Raw genomic sequence first — 15385 nt, forward strand, 5'->3', positions numbered from 1 at the left:
AAAAGACTAATATTTTAGAATTAGGGGCTAAACTAACAAGATTACAATTTAACAGGATTAAATGTGCTCCTTGCACTTTGGGTTAAAAAATCAATAATGCAGGTAAAAGATGGGCAGGGCGTTATGTAACTGATTGGTGTGGAGGTTTTAGTTGTCTGCAAACTCAAGATAAGCCATGAGTTCAGCCTGGGTGTCAACAAAACTAACATAACCTCAGGCTGCCTTAACAGAGCTCTAGGTCTGGCAAAAGGGAAATTCTACCCTGCTTGGACAACATTGTGGCGTTTATCTTTAGTGAAGGGTTCCACATTTTAGAGGAGACATTATGCTGAAAAGCACCAAAAGACAGGGTGGCGAAGGGTCTGGGAATCATGTGACATGAAGCATATCCCAAGGAGGTGTGGATGCCTAATTTGCAAAAGAGCCTCCTGGGAGCCTCTCCTGGTATCTGAGAGGCTGTCTAATTAGAGAAGAATCATGCCAACTGGTTGGAATCTGAATTCAGACCAATGTGTGACTGTCACAGGAAGTCAGATTTCACTTGGATAGATGGAAGAATAAATAGGAATGCCCAAAAATAGAACGCACTTCCATTCCTAGAAGTATTTTGGCAGTTCGGATGAGTGAATGTACGCTCTGGGAGGGAGGGAACCCCACACGGGGTGTGAGGTTGTACGTGTTGCCCTCTTCAGGTTGGGCCGGTTCAAAGCCCCCTCAGAACATGCAGGAAATCAGGTACTTCTCTGTTCAATTTAGGGCTGTTGTTAATGTGATTTCCAAACAACCAAGTGGCAACTCAAGTTCACGATTACATTCAGTAATACGAGAGATCATCTACTTATTTTAACACTGGAAGTGTGCCCACAGCCTCTTTATGCAAGCTAGCCGAACTCACAACAAATAGCACTGAACTGCCCATTCTCAGAGCCTCTCAAAAGCGACTGAAACATGGGATCATCTGAAGGTAAAATTACCTTCTCACCTTCCCATGAGAACATGGGAAGTTTGGCCTATTTCTTGATTCCAGGAATATATGAGTTGCAACTTCTGGGTCAATAATTAGATCTTATTAAGAATTGAAATACCAATATTGTTACTTTTGGTACAATAATTAAACTATGTTAGAAGCTACTTGGCACTTCTGTCCTTTCAAATAAGAGCAAAGGTGCAAGGCAGTGATCCTCAAACTTTATCATGCATCAAAATAATTTGGAGGGAGTGTTAAAACTCAAATTGCTAAACCCCACTTTCAGAGTTTCTGTTTCAGGAGATTTAAGGGACAGTCCGAGATTTAGCAATTCTAGTAAGTTCAGTTCCAAGTCACTGGTCAGGGACAACCCTTTGAGAGCCATGGGTATGATGAATAAATGAAAATGGCATATGCAGCCCTATTATAATCAGGAGATGGCTCAGTGTCAATACAAGTGGAATAGTGGAGCCAGTTTGTAGCTCCTGAGAGAGCCAACCGTTACCTTCTCTTCCCAACTCTGCACTCAGGGATACTATGTTGGAGCCTTGAAATTAGCCATGGTGGTAATATTTACACCACAGAAACTGGCAAATGCTAACCCATGGCTTTTTTTCTTTTCTTTTCTTTTCACAGAGAGCGGGTGTTTAAACATTTACCAATATACCACTGATACAGATTCAGAGCAGAAAGAAAATATGAGTGATCTGAATGCAACATTTCTCAAATTATGTTCATTCTAGAATTTAATGAGTATTTCTTGAGCCCCAGCTGCATAAGCACAGCACTGTTTTTTCAATTATAATGTGCCGAAAAGGCCAACAAGAATGGAGTTCTTGAAATAAAGTGAATTAAAGTAGACAACAAAGTATGGCTTCATCAAGCGATTATTTGCTGTAAGAAATAATCAACACTTGATCCATTTCACAAATGTTCATAAAAATTATAACATGAAACTTAACATAGATCAGGGTTCATTAAATGAATGTGCACGCCAGTTCATCATTATCATTATCACTACCTAACATTTATTGAATGCTTAACATATACCAGGCCCTCTTCTGAGTGCTTTCCATGAATTATCTCATTTAATTCTTATAAAAGCCATGATGTAGATATTATCCCCATTTAAAAAAATATTTTTATTGAAAAAATATCCGCACATGCGCAGTCCAACCCTGTCATACACTCAGTGGCTCTCGTCACCGCACAGCTGTGTATTCCTCATCTACCATCATTTTTAGAATATTTGCATCACTCCAGAAAAAGAAAAAAAGAACTCATTCATCCCATGCCCCTAATCCCTCCCTCTCATTGGCCCACCAAATTTCAATCTACCTAATTTTTACCCTTTATTTCCCTCTATTATTTATTTATTTATATATTGTTTTGTTTCAATGTTTTTTTATTGTGAAATGTAACATATATACAAAAAAAGTAATACATTTCCAAGTGCCTTTTAACAAGTAGTTATAGAACAGATTTTAAAGTTTGGTATTTATTTTTATCCTTATTTTTTAATTTTTTTTTTTACGCCTCTGTCCATATCCTGTGTGCTGGTTTGAAAGGAGTATGTGCCCCAGAAAAGCCATGCTTTAATCCTAATCCAATCTGGTGGGAGCAACCGTTGCTTTTAATCCTAATTCAGTACTGTAGGTTGGAAACTTTTGATTAGATGATCTCCACAGAGATGTGACACACCCAACTATGGGTGTGATCTTTTGATTAGATGGCGATGTGACTCCCCCCATTCTAGGTGAGTTTTGATAAGTTTACCAGAGTCGTTTAAAAAAGGAAACAGGAGGCAGCCAGAAATGACAGATGCCTTAGAGCTGACAGAAACTTCACAGCAGAGCTGACACAGATACAGGCACATGAGCAAACACACGGATGTTTGGAGATGCTTGGAGCCCAGCAGACGTCACCATGAGATGTTAACAAGCCGGAACCTGGAAAGAGCCAAGGGAAGCCAAGGGATGACAGCCAGCCCTGGGAAGCAAAGTGAGGCACCCCCACAGGAACAGAGGCTAAAGGGGCAAGCAGATGCCAGCCACATGACTTCCCAGTTGACAGAGGCGCCCCTGACCCATTGGCCTTTCTTGAATGAAAGTAACCTCTCAATGGTGCTTTAATTTGGACACTTTCACTTCCTTAGAACTGTAAACTTGTAACTTAATAAATTCCCCTTTTTAGAGGCCATTTCATTTCCAGTATATCACGTTCCAGCAACTTGCAAACTAAGATACCCTGTATAAAAGAAGCATCAAACACAAGGTTTTCACAATCACACAGTCACATTGTAAAATCTATATAGTTATACAGTCTTCTTTAAGAATCAAGGCTACTAGAACACAGTTCAACAGTTTTAGGTACTTCCGTACACTCCAATACACCATAAACTAAAAGGGATATCTATATCATGTGTAAGAATAACCTCTTGGATAACCTCCTGACTCTGTTTGAAATCTCTCAGCCACTGAGACTTTGTTTTGCTGTATTTTTCTCTTCCTCCTTTTGGTCAAGAAGTCTTTCTCATTCTCTTGGTGCCGAGTTCCAGCTCATCCCCAGGAGTGAGGTCGCACGCTGCCAGGAAGATTTATACCCCTGGGAGTCATGTCCCATGTAGTGGGGAGGGCAGTGAGTTCACCTGCCAAGTTGGCTTAGAGAGAGGCCACATTTGAGCAACAAAAGAGACTCTCCAGGGGTGACCTTAGGCATAACTAGCAGTAGGCTTAGCCTATCCTTTGCAGGAATACGCTTCATAGGGGTGAGCCCCAAGATTGAGGGCTCAGCCTATTGAATTGGTTGTCTCCATTGCTTGTGAGTATATCAGAAATTCTCCAAATGGGGAAGTTGAATATTTCCTCCTTTCTCCCTAGCTCCCCAGGGGGCCTTGGCAAATATTTTTTATTTTCTGCCCGAATTACTCTGGGATATATCAAGGCATCACACTAACCTGGACAAAATAACAAGATCTCACACCCTATTCAAGATTCCATGTCATATGGCATTTAAGTAAACTAACCATACAAGTTAAATTAGAAAATGTACTACCCAAAATATGAATTTTGCACCAAATAAGCATCTCTCCCTTTGGTCTTGCACAGAGGTTCAAGTTTGAAAATAAGTGGAATCTTCATTTTAAAGATTAAAAACTGATTCACAGTAATAGGTAAAAGATGCTTGGGTATCGGTGTGTGTATGGGATATCACGTGCTCCTGTATCAGCTGACCTCCCAAGCGATGTCCTAGAAATCTCAAATATAGCATCTCATTTCTTAAAGACAGTCCACTTAACAACAACTAGGTTATTGCTATATAATCGATCACTATATTCCTACATTTATTTTAAATATGTTTTAGAAGAGACTACAGCTAGCATCAGTGTGTTTATGAAACAATGCTAGCCGAACACTAACATTCTAGGAAACACAATGTTAAACGTGACCTTAAATAGCACTAAACCATCACAGCTTGACCAGTCCTAGATCTCTCCTTTTTTAAGCTAAGCCTTTCAAGCTCTTCAAAAAAAAAATTTTAATGTATGCTGTATGGGAGGGGTCAAATTTCATTCTTTTTTCCACGTGAGTATCCCATTATTGCAGCACCATTGGTTGAATTGTTTTGCTTGTTTGTTTGTGTTCATCGTATGTTATTTGAGAGGTGCATAGGCCGGGAATCTCACCCAGGCGTCCCGCATGGCAGCCGAGAATTTTACCACTGAACTACCCTTGGGCCACCTCGTCCCTTTTTAATAGTGAATGGGCATTGTCAGGATTTGCCACTGTGACCCCCCAATTCCTATATGCTCCCATGAGATCAGCTTACCTCTGCCTGACATATTTTAAATGTATCCGTCGTGTACGCTCGTTATTAGGTTACTGTCAGTCCATGATTGCTCTGACTTGCAAACCTGCTGCCTTTAAGTTTCTTTCTTTATCTATTTGATGAAACTGGCGTGGATCCTGGGGCTTTCTATCTGTCACCACTTGGTATTGCCTACAATTCATTTTTCATGCTCAGTGTTTTGTGAAAAGCTATGATATGATCTAAAACGAATATTATGATGGGTGAAAAACTTAGAAGCTCTTGAGATGTCAGCATGTGCAACATACCCTGTAGGGAGTGTAATCTCGCTTTAAAAGGGACCCAACTGTGAGCAATTAGCAACAGAAACCTAGGGGGCAGGTTTCAGGGATGAGTAACAAGTTGAACATTACCTCGCAGTGGCAGGGTGTGGCGTGCTTATCCTCAGGTTGAAGCCTCTAGCTGTTCCCCAGCAGAAACAGGCTGGTTCAACTTAGTTCCATCTATGGTCTTCAGAAGGAACCCTTCTAGACGCTTCTGCCTGACCCTTCAGCCGGTTGTGTGCGTAAAGACCTCGCCCCCTTTCACAGACACTGCAGCAAGCTTTCTCAATCTTAAGGAGCCTTGGTTACAATTATCCAGCGGTCTTAAATATCGTAGAATTTCACAAGTTAACAAACTCTAGCCTGGCACCGTCCAATAGAAATAAAATGCCAGCCACATACATAATTTAACATTTCCCAGTAGCCACAGTAAAAAAAAATTACAACAGGTGAAATTAACTTTCATAATTTTATTTGGCCCAGGATACCTCAATTGGTTTCAACATGAGAGCAATATCAAGTTATTAGTAGATGTTTTATGTTCTTTCTTTTGTGCGAAGCTGTCGAAATCTGGCATGTATTTTCTGCTGACAGCACTTCTTAATTTGGAATCTTAACAAATACTCAGCGTGCAGTTGGTAGCCACTCTCTTAGATGGTGCAGCTCTAGACTTGTTAAAGCGTAGATTAGCATTATTTTGCCACATTAGGTGTTCATGGGTATTTACCTGAGTTTCTGGAAAGAGGTATTAATTATACACCTTTGACCTGTAGCTTCAGTACCAGGGCACCACTTATAATTAGGATGTATAATAATGACTTAATTATGGTGAATAACAGCCATAAGCTTGCTGTGTATAAATAAAAATAAAAATGAGCAAATGTATTAAAATTATGACGTACTTGTAGAAATAGAACAATCGTACTAGACATCAGGATTTCAACTCTTTATAATCAGGTAGGGCCTATTCAGGCCAGGAAATCATAAATGACTCCTTCCTTTGTTAATTGTTTTTATTTAAGAAAACAATACACTTAGAACTACCAAAAATGATATCTTTGTTAGCTTTACCATAGGCGTATTTAAATAAAGTATCCATATTGTAAAGCCTGTGTTTGTGCAGTAAGTCTCATATACCAATTTAAAATATCAATGGCTTCTTGATTATTTTTAACATTTAATGAAACAAAACAAAACGAAACAAAAGAAATATAGAATAGGTTTAGATTGTCTCCAGTTTCTCGTCACAACATTACTCAATGGCTGACAATTCTTAAAATGACAGTAGTGCAGTCTGAAGCCCTTTTCTGTGCTCAGCATCTAATTATCTAGAATATTCTCTTTTTTTAATCTTTTTTTTATTATTCAACATAAAACATACAAACACAAGCATTCTTATTATATGATCATTCCATTCTTGAAATATAATCAATAACTCACAATATCATCACATTGTTGTATATTCATCATGATAATATCTTAGAACATTTGCATCTATTCAGAAAAAGAAATAAAAAGAGAACAGAAAAAAGTTTGTACATACCATACCCCTTAACCCTCCCTTTCATTGATCACTAGCATTTCAACCTACCAAATTTATTTTAACATTTGTTCCCCCTATTATTTATTTATTTTTAATCCATATGTTTTACTCATCTGTCTATAAGGCAGATAAAAGGAGCATCAGACACAAGGTTTTCGCAATCACACAGTCACATTGTGAAAGCTAAATCATTATACAATCATCTTCAAGAGACATGGCTACTGGAACTCAGCTCTACATTTTCAGGCAGGTCCCTCCAGCCTCACTATTACACCTTAACTGGAAAGGTGATATCTATGTAATACGTAAGAATAACTTCCAGGATAGCCTTTCAACTCTGTTTGGAATCTCTCAGCCATCAACACTTTATTTTCTCTCATTTCGCTCTTCCCCCTTTAGGTCCAGAAGGCTTTCTCAATCCCTTGATGCTGAGTCCCAGCTCACTCTAGGATCTCTGTCCCACATTGCCAGGAGGGTCCACACCTCTGGGAGTCATGCCCCACGTAGGGAGTGGGGCAGTGAGTTTGCTTGTCGTATTGGCTGAGAGAGAGAGGCCACATCTGAGGAACAAAAGAGGTTCTCTTGGGGGTGGCTCTTAGGCCTAATTTTGAGTAGGCTTAGCCTATTTTTGCAGAGTTATGTTTCATATGAACAACCCCCCAGATTGAGGGCTCTGCCTGTTGCTTTGGTTGTCCCTACTGCTTGTGAGAATATCAAGAATTCTCCACTTGGGGAGTTTTCTCCCTTTCTCGCCATTGCCCCAAGGGGGCTTTGTAAATACTTTTTATTCACTGTTCAAATCACTCTGGGATTTGTTGGGGCATCACTCTGGACAAACCTACAAAATCTCATGCCCTACTCAAGGTTCCATGTTCTTATGGTGTTCATTTAGGCTGCTCACATAAGTTATATTAGGAAATGCACTAGTCCAAATATAAATTTTGTACCAAATAAACATTTTTTTGCTTTAGTCTCACACATAAATTAAAGTTTTAAAATATTAGTTACCGTCTATTTTCAACACACTGCAGTAGTGACATTCCTTTGTTCTTCCTCATGCAAAAACATTTTTAAATTTGTATGTTTAGTCACTATCATTATACACTCTAGGCATTCCTAGATTATAGCATCTCAGTTTTTATTGTCTATCTTTCCTTCTGATTTCGTTTGTGCCCCCAGCCCTCCTCCCTCTATCATTCTCACATTCAGCTCCATTCAGTGTACTAACATTATGGTATTATAGTTAGATAGTATTGTGCTATCCAGTTCTGAATTTTTACAATCAGTCCTGTTGCACAATCTGTATCCCTTCGGCTCCAATTACTCAATATCTACCCTATTTCTATCTCCTGTTTGTCTCTGTTCGTAAGTGAAATTCTCCAAGTTCAGTCATTAATGTTAGTTCATATCAGTGAGACCATACAGTATTTGTCCTTTTGTTTCTGGCTAATCTCACTCAGCATAATGTCCTTAATGTCCATCCATGTTGTTACATACTTCATCACTTTATTCTGTCGTACAGCTGCAAGATATCCCATCGCATGTATATTCCACAGCTTGCTTAGCCACTTGTCTGTCGATGGACATTTTGACTGTTTCCATCTCTTGGCAATTGCAAATAAGGCTGCTATAAACATTGGTCTGTAAATATCCATTTATGTCCTTGCCCTCATGTCCTCTGAGTAGATATATAGCAATGTGATTGCTGGATCATATGGCAATTCTCTACATAGCTTCCTGAGGAACTGCCAAACTGCCTTCCAGAGCACTTGTACCATTTGACATTCCCACCAACAGTGGATAAGTGTGCTTCTTTCTGCACATCCTCTCCAGCACTTGTCGTTTCAGTTAGAATATGCTTGTCCCCATTAGCCAGCACACAGCATTCTTACTTGGAGGTTGTAGGTCCCGGGGAATGATGGTTTGAGCTACAGCTTTTGACCATCTTAGCTGAGCAGTTGGCTTCTCCAGCAGCTGTGTTCCCTTTAGAGAGCGGTATTTTTCTGTTCACCTTAGTAATCGGAAAGAGATTTTAAGAGTTGATTTGTGGAAGACGAATTTCTTTCTTTTTAGAGAAAAATTAAACAGAATCTTCATCATCTGCCTGATACCATGTTCCCACGTAATATCATTAAGGATCTTTTGCTATAGCACTTCAGCGCGTTGCACTTTATCATCTCAGGCTGATACTGTAGAGGCTAACAGTAGCAATAGGATAGAAGAAAGTATGGACTTGGGGGAGGTGATGGAAATAACAGAAGTATTGTGCATTGTGTACATAATGGAATAATAGTAGCTATCATCACATGTATGTTATGTGCCAGGTATAGGACTAAGCGTGACATGTATGCTATGTACCATAAGTCACTTAGTCAAATGACCAGATGAGGTTGTAAGATGTAGTTTCATGCTTCACATAAAGAGCCTCAGAGACAATACGTATTCTGAAAAAGTTTACAAAATTATTACGAAATAGAGTTCAGATAAAGCATGGTCCGTTCTCTTTTCTCCACACCACTTTGCCTCCCAGTAAAGGGGGAAAAAAAAAAAAAGGAAATGGTTTTGCTGAAAACCAATCATAAGCCACAGGATATATTGAATGAAAGGGGAGAGCGTGATTACACAGGGAGTGATACAAACTTGGCGGGGAGAAATAAAATATTTCATCACTTCCCTGGATAGCAGTGAGAAGAGGGAAAAATTGAAGAAGCAGTGAAAACCATGGTTTCCTGAGGAGATCATAAATATGCTTCTACAGAAAATGAGGGCTTAGAGGAATAGCGGAAATTGAAGAAGTAGGAAGGACTGAATATGTGGAAGTGGTGAATAAATATGATTGAGAGACCAGAGGAGAGAAAGAAAACTGATTCAGTGACCATTATGTCAGTGGCTTTCAAATTTTTTGAACTGCAGCCCACAATAAGAAACACATTTTACACAGAGATGCAATTAATAAAGAGTTTATATATATTTATCAACACTATATATATGTAAAACAAAGGTGCAAAGGCAATTCTGTGGAGAAAGGATAGTCTTTTTAACAAAAGATGCTAGAACAATTGGATACACAAACAAAAACTTGAACTTCAATCCGTAACTCTTACTATGCACAAAAACTGGTTTGAAATGGATCATAGACTTAAAAGTAAACCTAAAACTATACAGCTTCTAGAATAATACATGGGAGATTGGGTTAGGCAAATATTTTATAGATATGACACCTAAAGCATGATTCATAAAAGAAAAAATTGATAAAGTCGACTTTATCAAAATTTAAAAAGCTCGACAAGAAAACAATTCCATTAAAAAGTGGGCCAAAGATTTGAATAGACCTTTCACCAAATAACCACATGAAAGGTGCAAAAAAGTATTAGTCTTTAGAGAAATGCAAATTAAAACTGCAACCGGATACCACTACACATTTATTAGAATAGCAAAAATTAAAAAGACCAGCCCTAACCAAGTGTTAGCATGGATGTGGAGAAAGTGAAATCTTACACACTGCTGCTGGGAGTGTACAAGCGATCACTTTGGAAAACAGTTTAGCAATTTCTTGAAAAAGTTAAAGCACCTACCGTATAATCCAGCCATTCCACACCTAAGTATTTGCCCAAGAGGAATGAAAGCATTTACCCGTACATAGATTTGTATGCATATGTTTATAGCAGCTTTATTGGTAACAGCTCCAAACTGAAAACTCCAAATTCCATCAACAGGTAAAAGAATAAACAAACTGGGTTGTACCCATACCACGGAATACTACTAGGCAATAAAAAAGAATGAACTGTAGGTACAGGTTATGATATTGTTGATCTTGAAATCATGATGCTCAGTGGAAGAAGTCAGATAAAAAGAGTGCATCCTGTATGATGCCATGCATATAAAATCCTAGAACATGCATGCTAATCTGTGGTGACAGAGTACTGGTGGCTGGGGGTGGAGGCGGGGGTGCTGGAGGGACAGGATGGAAGGTTTACAAAGGAAACTTTTGGGAGTCGTAGCATATGTTCTTTATCACAATGGTGGGATTTCATGGGTAGGATCAATTTTTTGCTTTGTATATCCAATTGTTCTAGCCGCATTTGTGTGAAAAGAATGCCCAATTAAATGTGGATTTCAGATATGCAAATAATTTTTAAAATATATGCACTGTGCAATATTTGGGACATATACTAAAAACTTATTCATCATTTATCTGAAATTCAAATATAACTGGTCATCCTGAATTTAACTAGCAACCTATTAATGTGTGTATACAGATGCCAAAACTTAACAAACTGCACACTTGAAAAATGTGCAGTTTATTATATGTCAATTGTACCTCAGTAAAACTGTTAGGAAAAAAAAGAAACTGAGGTTAACCAAGAGAGATAAAATGACTTTTCCAAGGCCTCTCAATCAATGGTAATAAGGCCAAAACCAAAATTTCGATCGTCTCTCTCCCTATCCTAGAGCTCTGTTATATCCAGTTGGTTAAAAATGAAGATATTTGTCCATATGGGTGAAAAAATAGATCCCCAAATAAGGATATTCAGATATGCACTGATAAGGAAATTTAAATTAATTTGTAAATCTCTGCTCTCATGTGGCTTTATGCACCTAATGATTCTCATGTCACAAATCCATTTTAAAAGTGCTACAGCATCATGAAATCCATTCTTGGAATGAATAAGGGGTCACTTCATTTTAGTCTTCTTAATGAGGTCCCCTGGCTGTCTGAATATAGAAGGGTAAAAGTATTATAAAAAATACACAAAAATGTTAAGAATATTTATTATCGATTATTGCTTACTTGATTTTTACAGTTAGATATTCAAATATTAGGTTCACACATATTTTTATTACAGCATGCTTTGGGCATTGCTGCTTGTTTATTATATAATTTTCAAGGTTGAGAAATACCACTTACTGGTCTAAACTGAAGTCACCTACTACCATCTAGAAATAGATCTTCTTTTTTCTGATGTTCTGTTTATCAAGGGGATAGAGAAGGGAATTATATTACATCCGGGCTAAAAAGTGTCCTTTTAATAAATTACATTTTAACTTGTCTTTAACTGGAATGTGCCTTATCCTCGATGTTTATATTTAAGGTTTCTTCTTATTTCTGTTCTCCTTTTGAAGCAAAGCTGGTAGTAAATTAATGAGAACTCATAGAGTGGAGGATGTAGAGTAGCTATTGCCACGTGGTCTAGTGTTTGTTACGCTCTTCTCTTTGGATTAGGCAGTAATTACCATCATCATTCACAGTCCTGTGGAACCGATGCATACCCTCTCAGCTCTTTCAGGGTAGGTAAAACCCGCATAATTCTTTCTTAGTGTTATCATGGCAACCCATCTGGATAACTTAGTATCCCACCCCACTTTTTTATTTTTTTATTTACACTGGCTGGTTAGCCACATTTGTATCTTCTCACTGATCACCTGCACAACTGTGATAATAATCAGTTTGCAGAAAGTCAGAAATGACATGGGGCCAAATTAACACCCGGCAAAGTGGACTGAAACAATACTCTCCACTTGGGACCTATTATTATATAAACAAAAAGTGGACTCTTTCATGATTCTGCTAAAAAGCACAGTTAAGTGAAGCACTAATTTTTAATTTTTTCCCATCATGTCTTTATTATTCATCTACCCGTACATTGGATAAAGGGTGTGCCAGTTCCAAGGTTTTTATGATGACACAGTCATAAGAGGAAAGCCATATAGTTGTACAATCATTATCAAAGATCATGGCTACTGGATTACAGTTTAACAGTTTCAGCTACTTCCTTCTGGATATTCTAAATCACTAGAAACTAAAGAGAAATATCTATATAACGAGTCAGTAGTTATAACTATTTGTTAAATCCTAACTTCTCAGTGACACCTCCTCCCTCTCATTTGATCATTTTTCTCAATCTTCATCTTAATCTGGGCAATGACCATTCCAAGTTCTTCATGCTGGAAAGGGGTGTCAACATTATGGGGTAGAAGAATGAAAGTGGCTGATGTTCTTGGAAAGCCTGCTACGTATGGGTTTCAGGGCTTATCTGGCATAGGAGCCATCTGAAGGTTTTACGTTTCTGAAAAAATAAACTTCATAGGTAAAAAATTATATCAAGTCTTAATGCCCAGGGTATTCTCTAGGATTTTCAGGAATACTGTTGGCTGGGGTTTGGCACGCTGTGGCAATTTGCAATATCTGGCTTAAGCTTGCATAAGAGTAACCTCCAGAATGACCTCTTGACTCTTTGAAATCTCTTAGCCACTGAAACTTTATTTTGTTACATTTCTTTTCCCCCTTTTTGTCTAGAAGGCATTGTCAGTCCTATGATGCCAGGGCCAGGCTCATCCCTGGGAGTTATGTCCCATGTAGGTGGGCGGGTAGCGAGTTTATTTGCAGAGTTTGTGAAGCACTTGTTTTGTTTCGTTTTTTAATTTATTTATTAATTTAAAAAATTAACAAACCAAATAAGACACCAACATATATAATCAGTAATTCACAATATCATCGCTTAGTTAAATATTCATCATTTCTTAGAACATTGTGAAGCACTTCTTTTTGCAGTTACCTGATCAACTATTTAACTCTAGCAAACACAGAACCTTCATACCTAAATATGCCTGAAGGGAGCTCAATAGAAAAGGCCAAATTTGAAAAACACTCTCCATCAGAGGCTGATAGACTATGTGCCTGGACCAAATCTGACTTGCCACCTGTTTTCGTGCAGCTAAAAATGGTCTTTATAACTTGTAAACAGTTGAGAGAAAAAAAGGAACATTTTGTGACATGTGAAAATTCTATTAAATTATAGTTTCAGTGTCCATAAACAAAGTATTATTGGAACACAGCCATGCTTATTAGTTTACATATTGTCTATCATTGCATTGCAAAGGAACGTTTTGAAGATTTGATGAACACCAACAACTGCTCTCTCCTTGCATTTTGTCAAGATGACTTCTGGCTGAGTCTTTGGCTTGCCTCCATTTCTTTGTACTGTTTCAGTGTAATGCTATAGTCTCATGTATGATAGCATGCACACCGAAGTTATTATTTAGCAAGTGATCAAGAAGCCAAAGGGGCATAAAGTATGATTTCGAATAATTTCATGTGGTCTTATAAGTAGATTGTAAAACAGTGCAAAGTCTGTGTTGCCTTACATCAATGTCTATGTGTGGTATTTATTTCTGTGATAATTTCCCTTTATGAATCATAGCAAATAATCCAGAGGCAGCACACCCTTTCTCCTTTCTAGAAAGACCTCATTTTGTTTGGGTGTCATCCCTGGCCTCACATGACTCAGGATTAAATCCTGTTTCATCCAAGCCAGTCATTGAAATCCCAGTCCCCATGCCAATGCTTGGTCATGGAAAGAGATGTATGACTCACGATTGACCAATAATCTGTCTGGGGTTTGGGTGTGGGGGAAAATGCCTTCCTTATCGATTAAGAAAAGACACACACACCCTCTTCTACATTATTGTATCTGCATATGATACTTGGGACTGTGACAGCTTTCTTGGAAACCTCAAGATACCTGAAGATAGCCAGTATGCTGAAGAGGCAGAGCAGATGGCAGAACCTGGGCTTCTGAGGACACTGCTGAACTCCTGAATTAAGCAGCCCTTGATCCCTCTACCTTGGAAGATCTTGTTAGGTGATATAATATGTTTTTTTCTTATTATTTTAATGCATTTTGTGATGGATTTCCCATTACTTGCAGTTCCCCAATGGGTTTTTACTACTTCCATATAGATCTTGCCAGTATCCTTTTTTCATGGGAATGTCTATTGCCTCTCTTCATGAATTGTAAGAGTTTCTTATAATAAAACTAATGAGATATATCTTAGGAGTATTCCAAGTCAAAAAGAAGGGGACAAAAGCTACTCATCATTCTCCTTTAGATTCCAGGGCAAGGTGGATCTATGGAGAAACACCCAGCTGCAAAATTTTGTCAAGAGGAGTCTGTCAGTTTTACTTTCAAAGTAAAAGACCAGAAATGTTCACAAAACATTTGACCCTGGTTCTTTCTCTATGACCACGAAAAATATGGAATTTTATATTTTGGGATGACATCAGCAACTTTAGTTATGGAGCAGTCATTCATTCTACACATATAACTGAGCACTTGCTTAGTGCCTTGCCTGCCCAGGGTGCTTGGGGAGATAGTTTAAGGCCCCAAGAGGAACTGATAAGCAGGTTGATTGACAAGCAGAGAACCAAGCCACACACTCATGAAGCAGCTAGGACACCAAAGCTTGCAAAAGAAACAAGACTGCATTTTAAAATTTCAAGCATAACAACAGAAAATGTTTTCTACGGTAGGCGAACATGGTCTTCGCTAGATTACACTGCAAACTAGAATAACAGAGGCCATGCCATATTAACCTTTATTTACACAGATCCTGGCCAAGTGCTGGGCACATAGTAGGGTGCTGTCGGTATTAACTGAACCATGGGCTGGACTGTGCATAAGTGTTAAGTGGATTTTCTAATTCTTTATGAATTTCAATTTACAATTCTATTTGTCATTGTATCAATTATCTTCGTGGAACAATAATACCATGAGCCTACCGGAGGCAGATTGATTAGCAACCACTGCCCCTAATGGTTTCAGATTGCCCACAGGGGGCTCATGGTTTGAGAGAGAAATTAAGATAGTGAGGAAGTTTCTGCCTGACGTTTGTTTGACTCTTCCAAAGATGTGACAAACTGAGGTTTTCAGGTCTTTCAACAGTTAGGCCACTGTATACTGGCAC

General features: G+C 38.4%; 1 protein-coding gene across 5 annotated transcripts in view; it reads left to right on the forward strand.

The window, feature by feature from the left end:
- Nucleotides 1-15385, forward strand: part of SPMIP2 (sperm microtubule inner protein 2) — a 130678-nt gene that overhangs the window by 39264 nt on the left and 76029 nt on the right. For 2 of the 5 annotated variants that reach the window (XM_077139667.1, XM_077139666.1), the window contains exon 2: nucleotides 757-964. The exons of the other annotated variants lie outside the window; for them this stretch is intronic. In XM_077139667.1, coding sequence (XP_076995782.1) covers nucleotides 949-964 — 16 coding nt within the window. In that variant the 5' untranslated portion in view covers nucleotides 757-948. The remainder of the gene's footprint in view (nucleotides 1-756; nucleotides 965-15385) is intronic. 5 annotated transcript variants of the gene reach the window in all.

The sequence above is a fragment of the Tamandua tetradactyla genome, chromosome 22 (genome assembly GCF_023851605.1).
Source record: "Tamandua tetradactyla isolate mTamTet1 chromosome 22, mTamTet1.pri, whole genome shotgun sequence".
Classification (NCBI taxonomy): domain Eukaryota; kingdom Metazoa; phylum Chordata; class Mammalia; order Pilosa; family Myrmecophagidae; genus Tamandua; species Tamandua tetradactyla.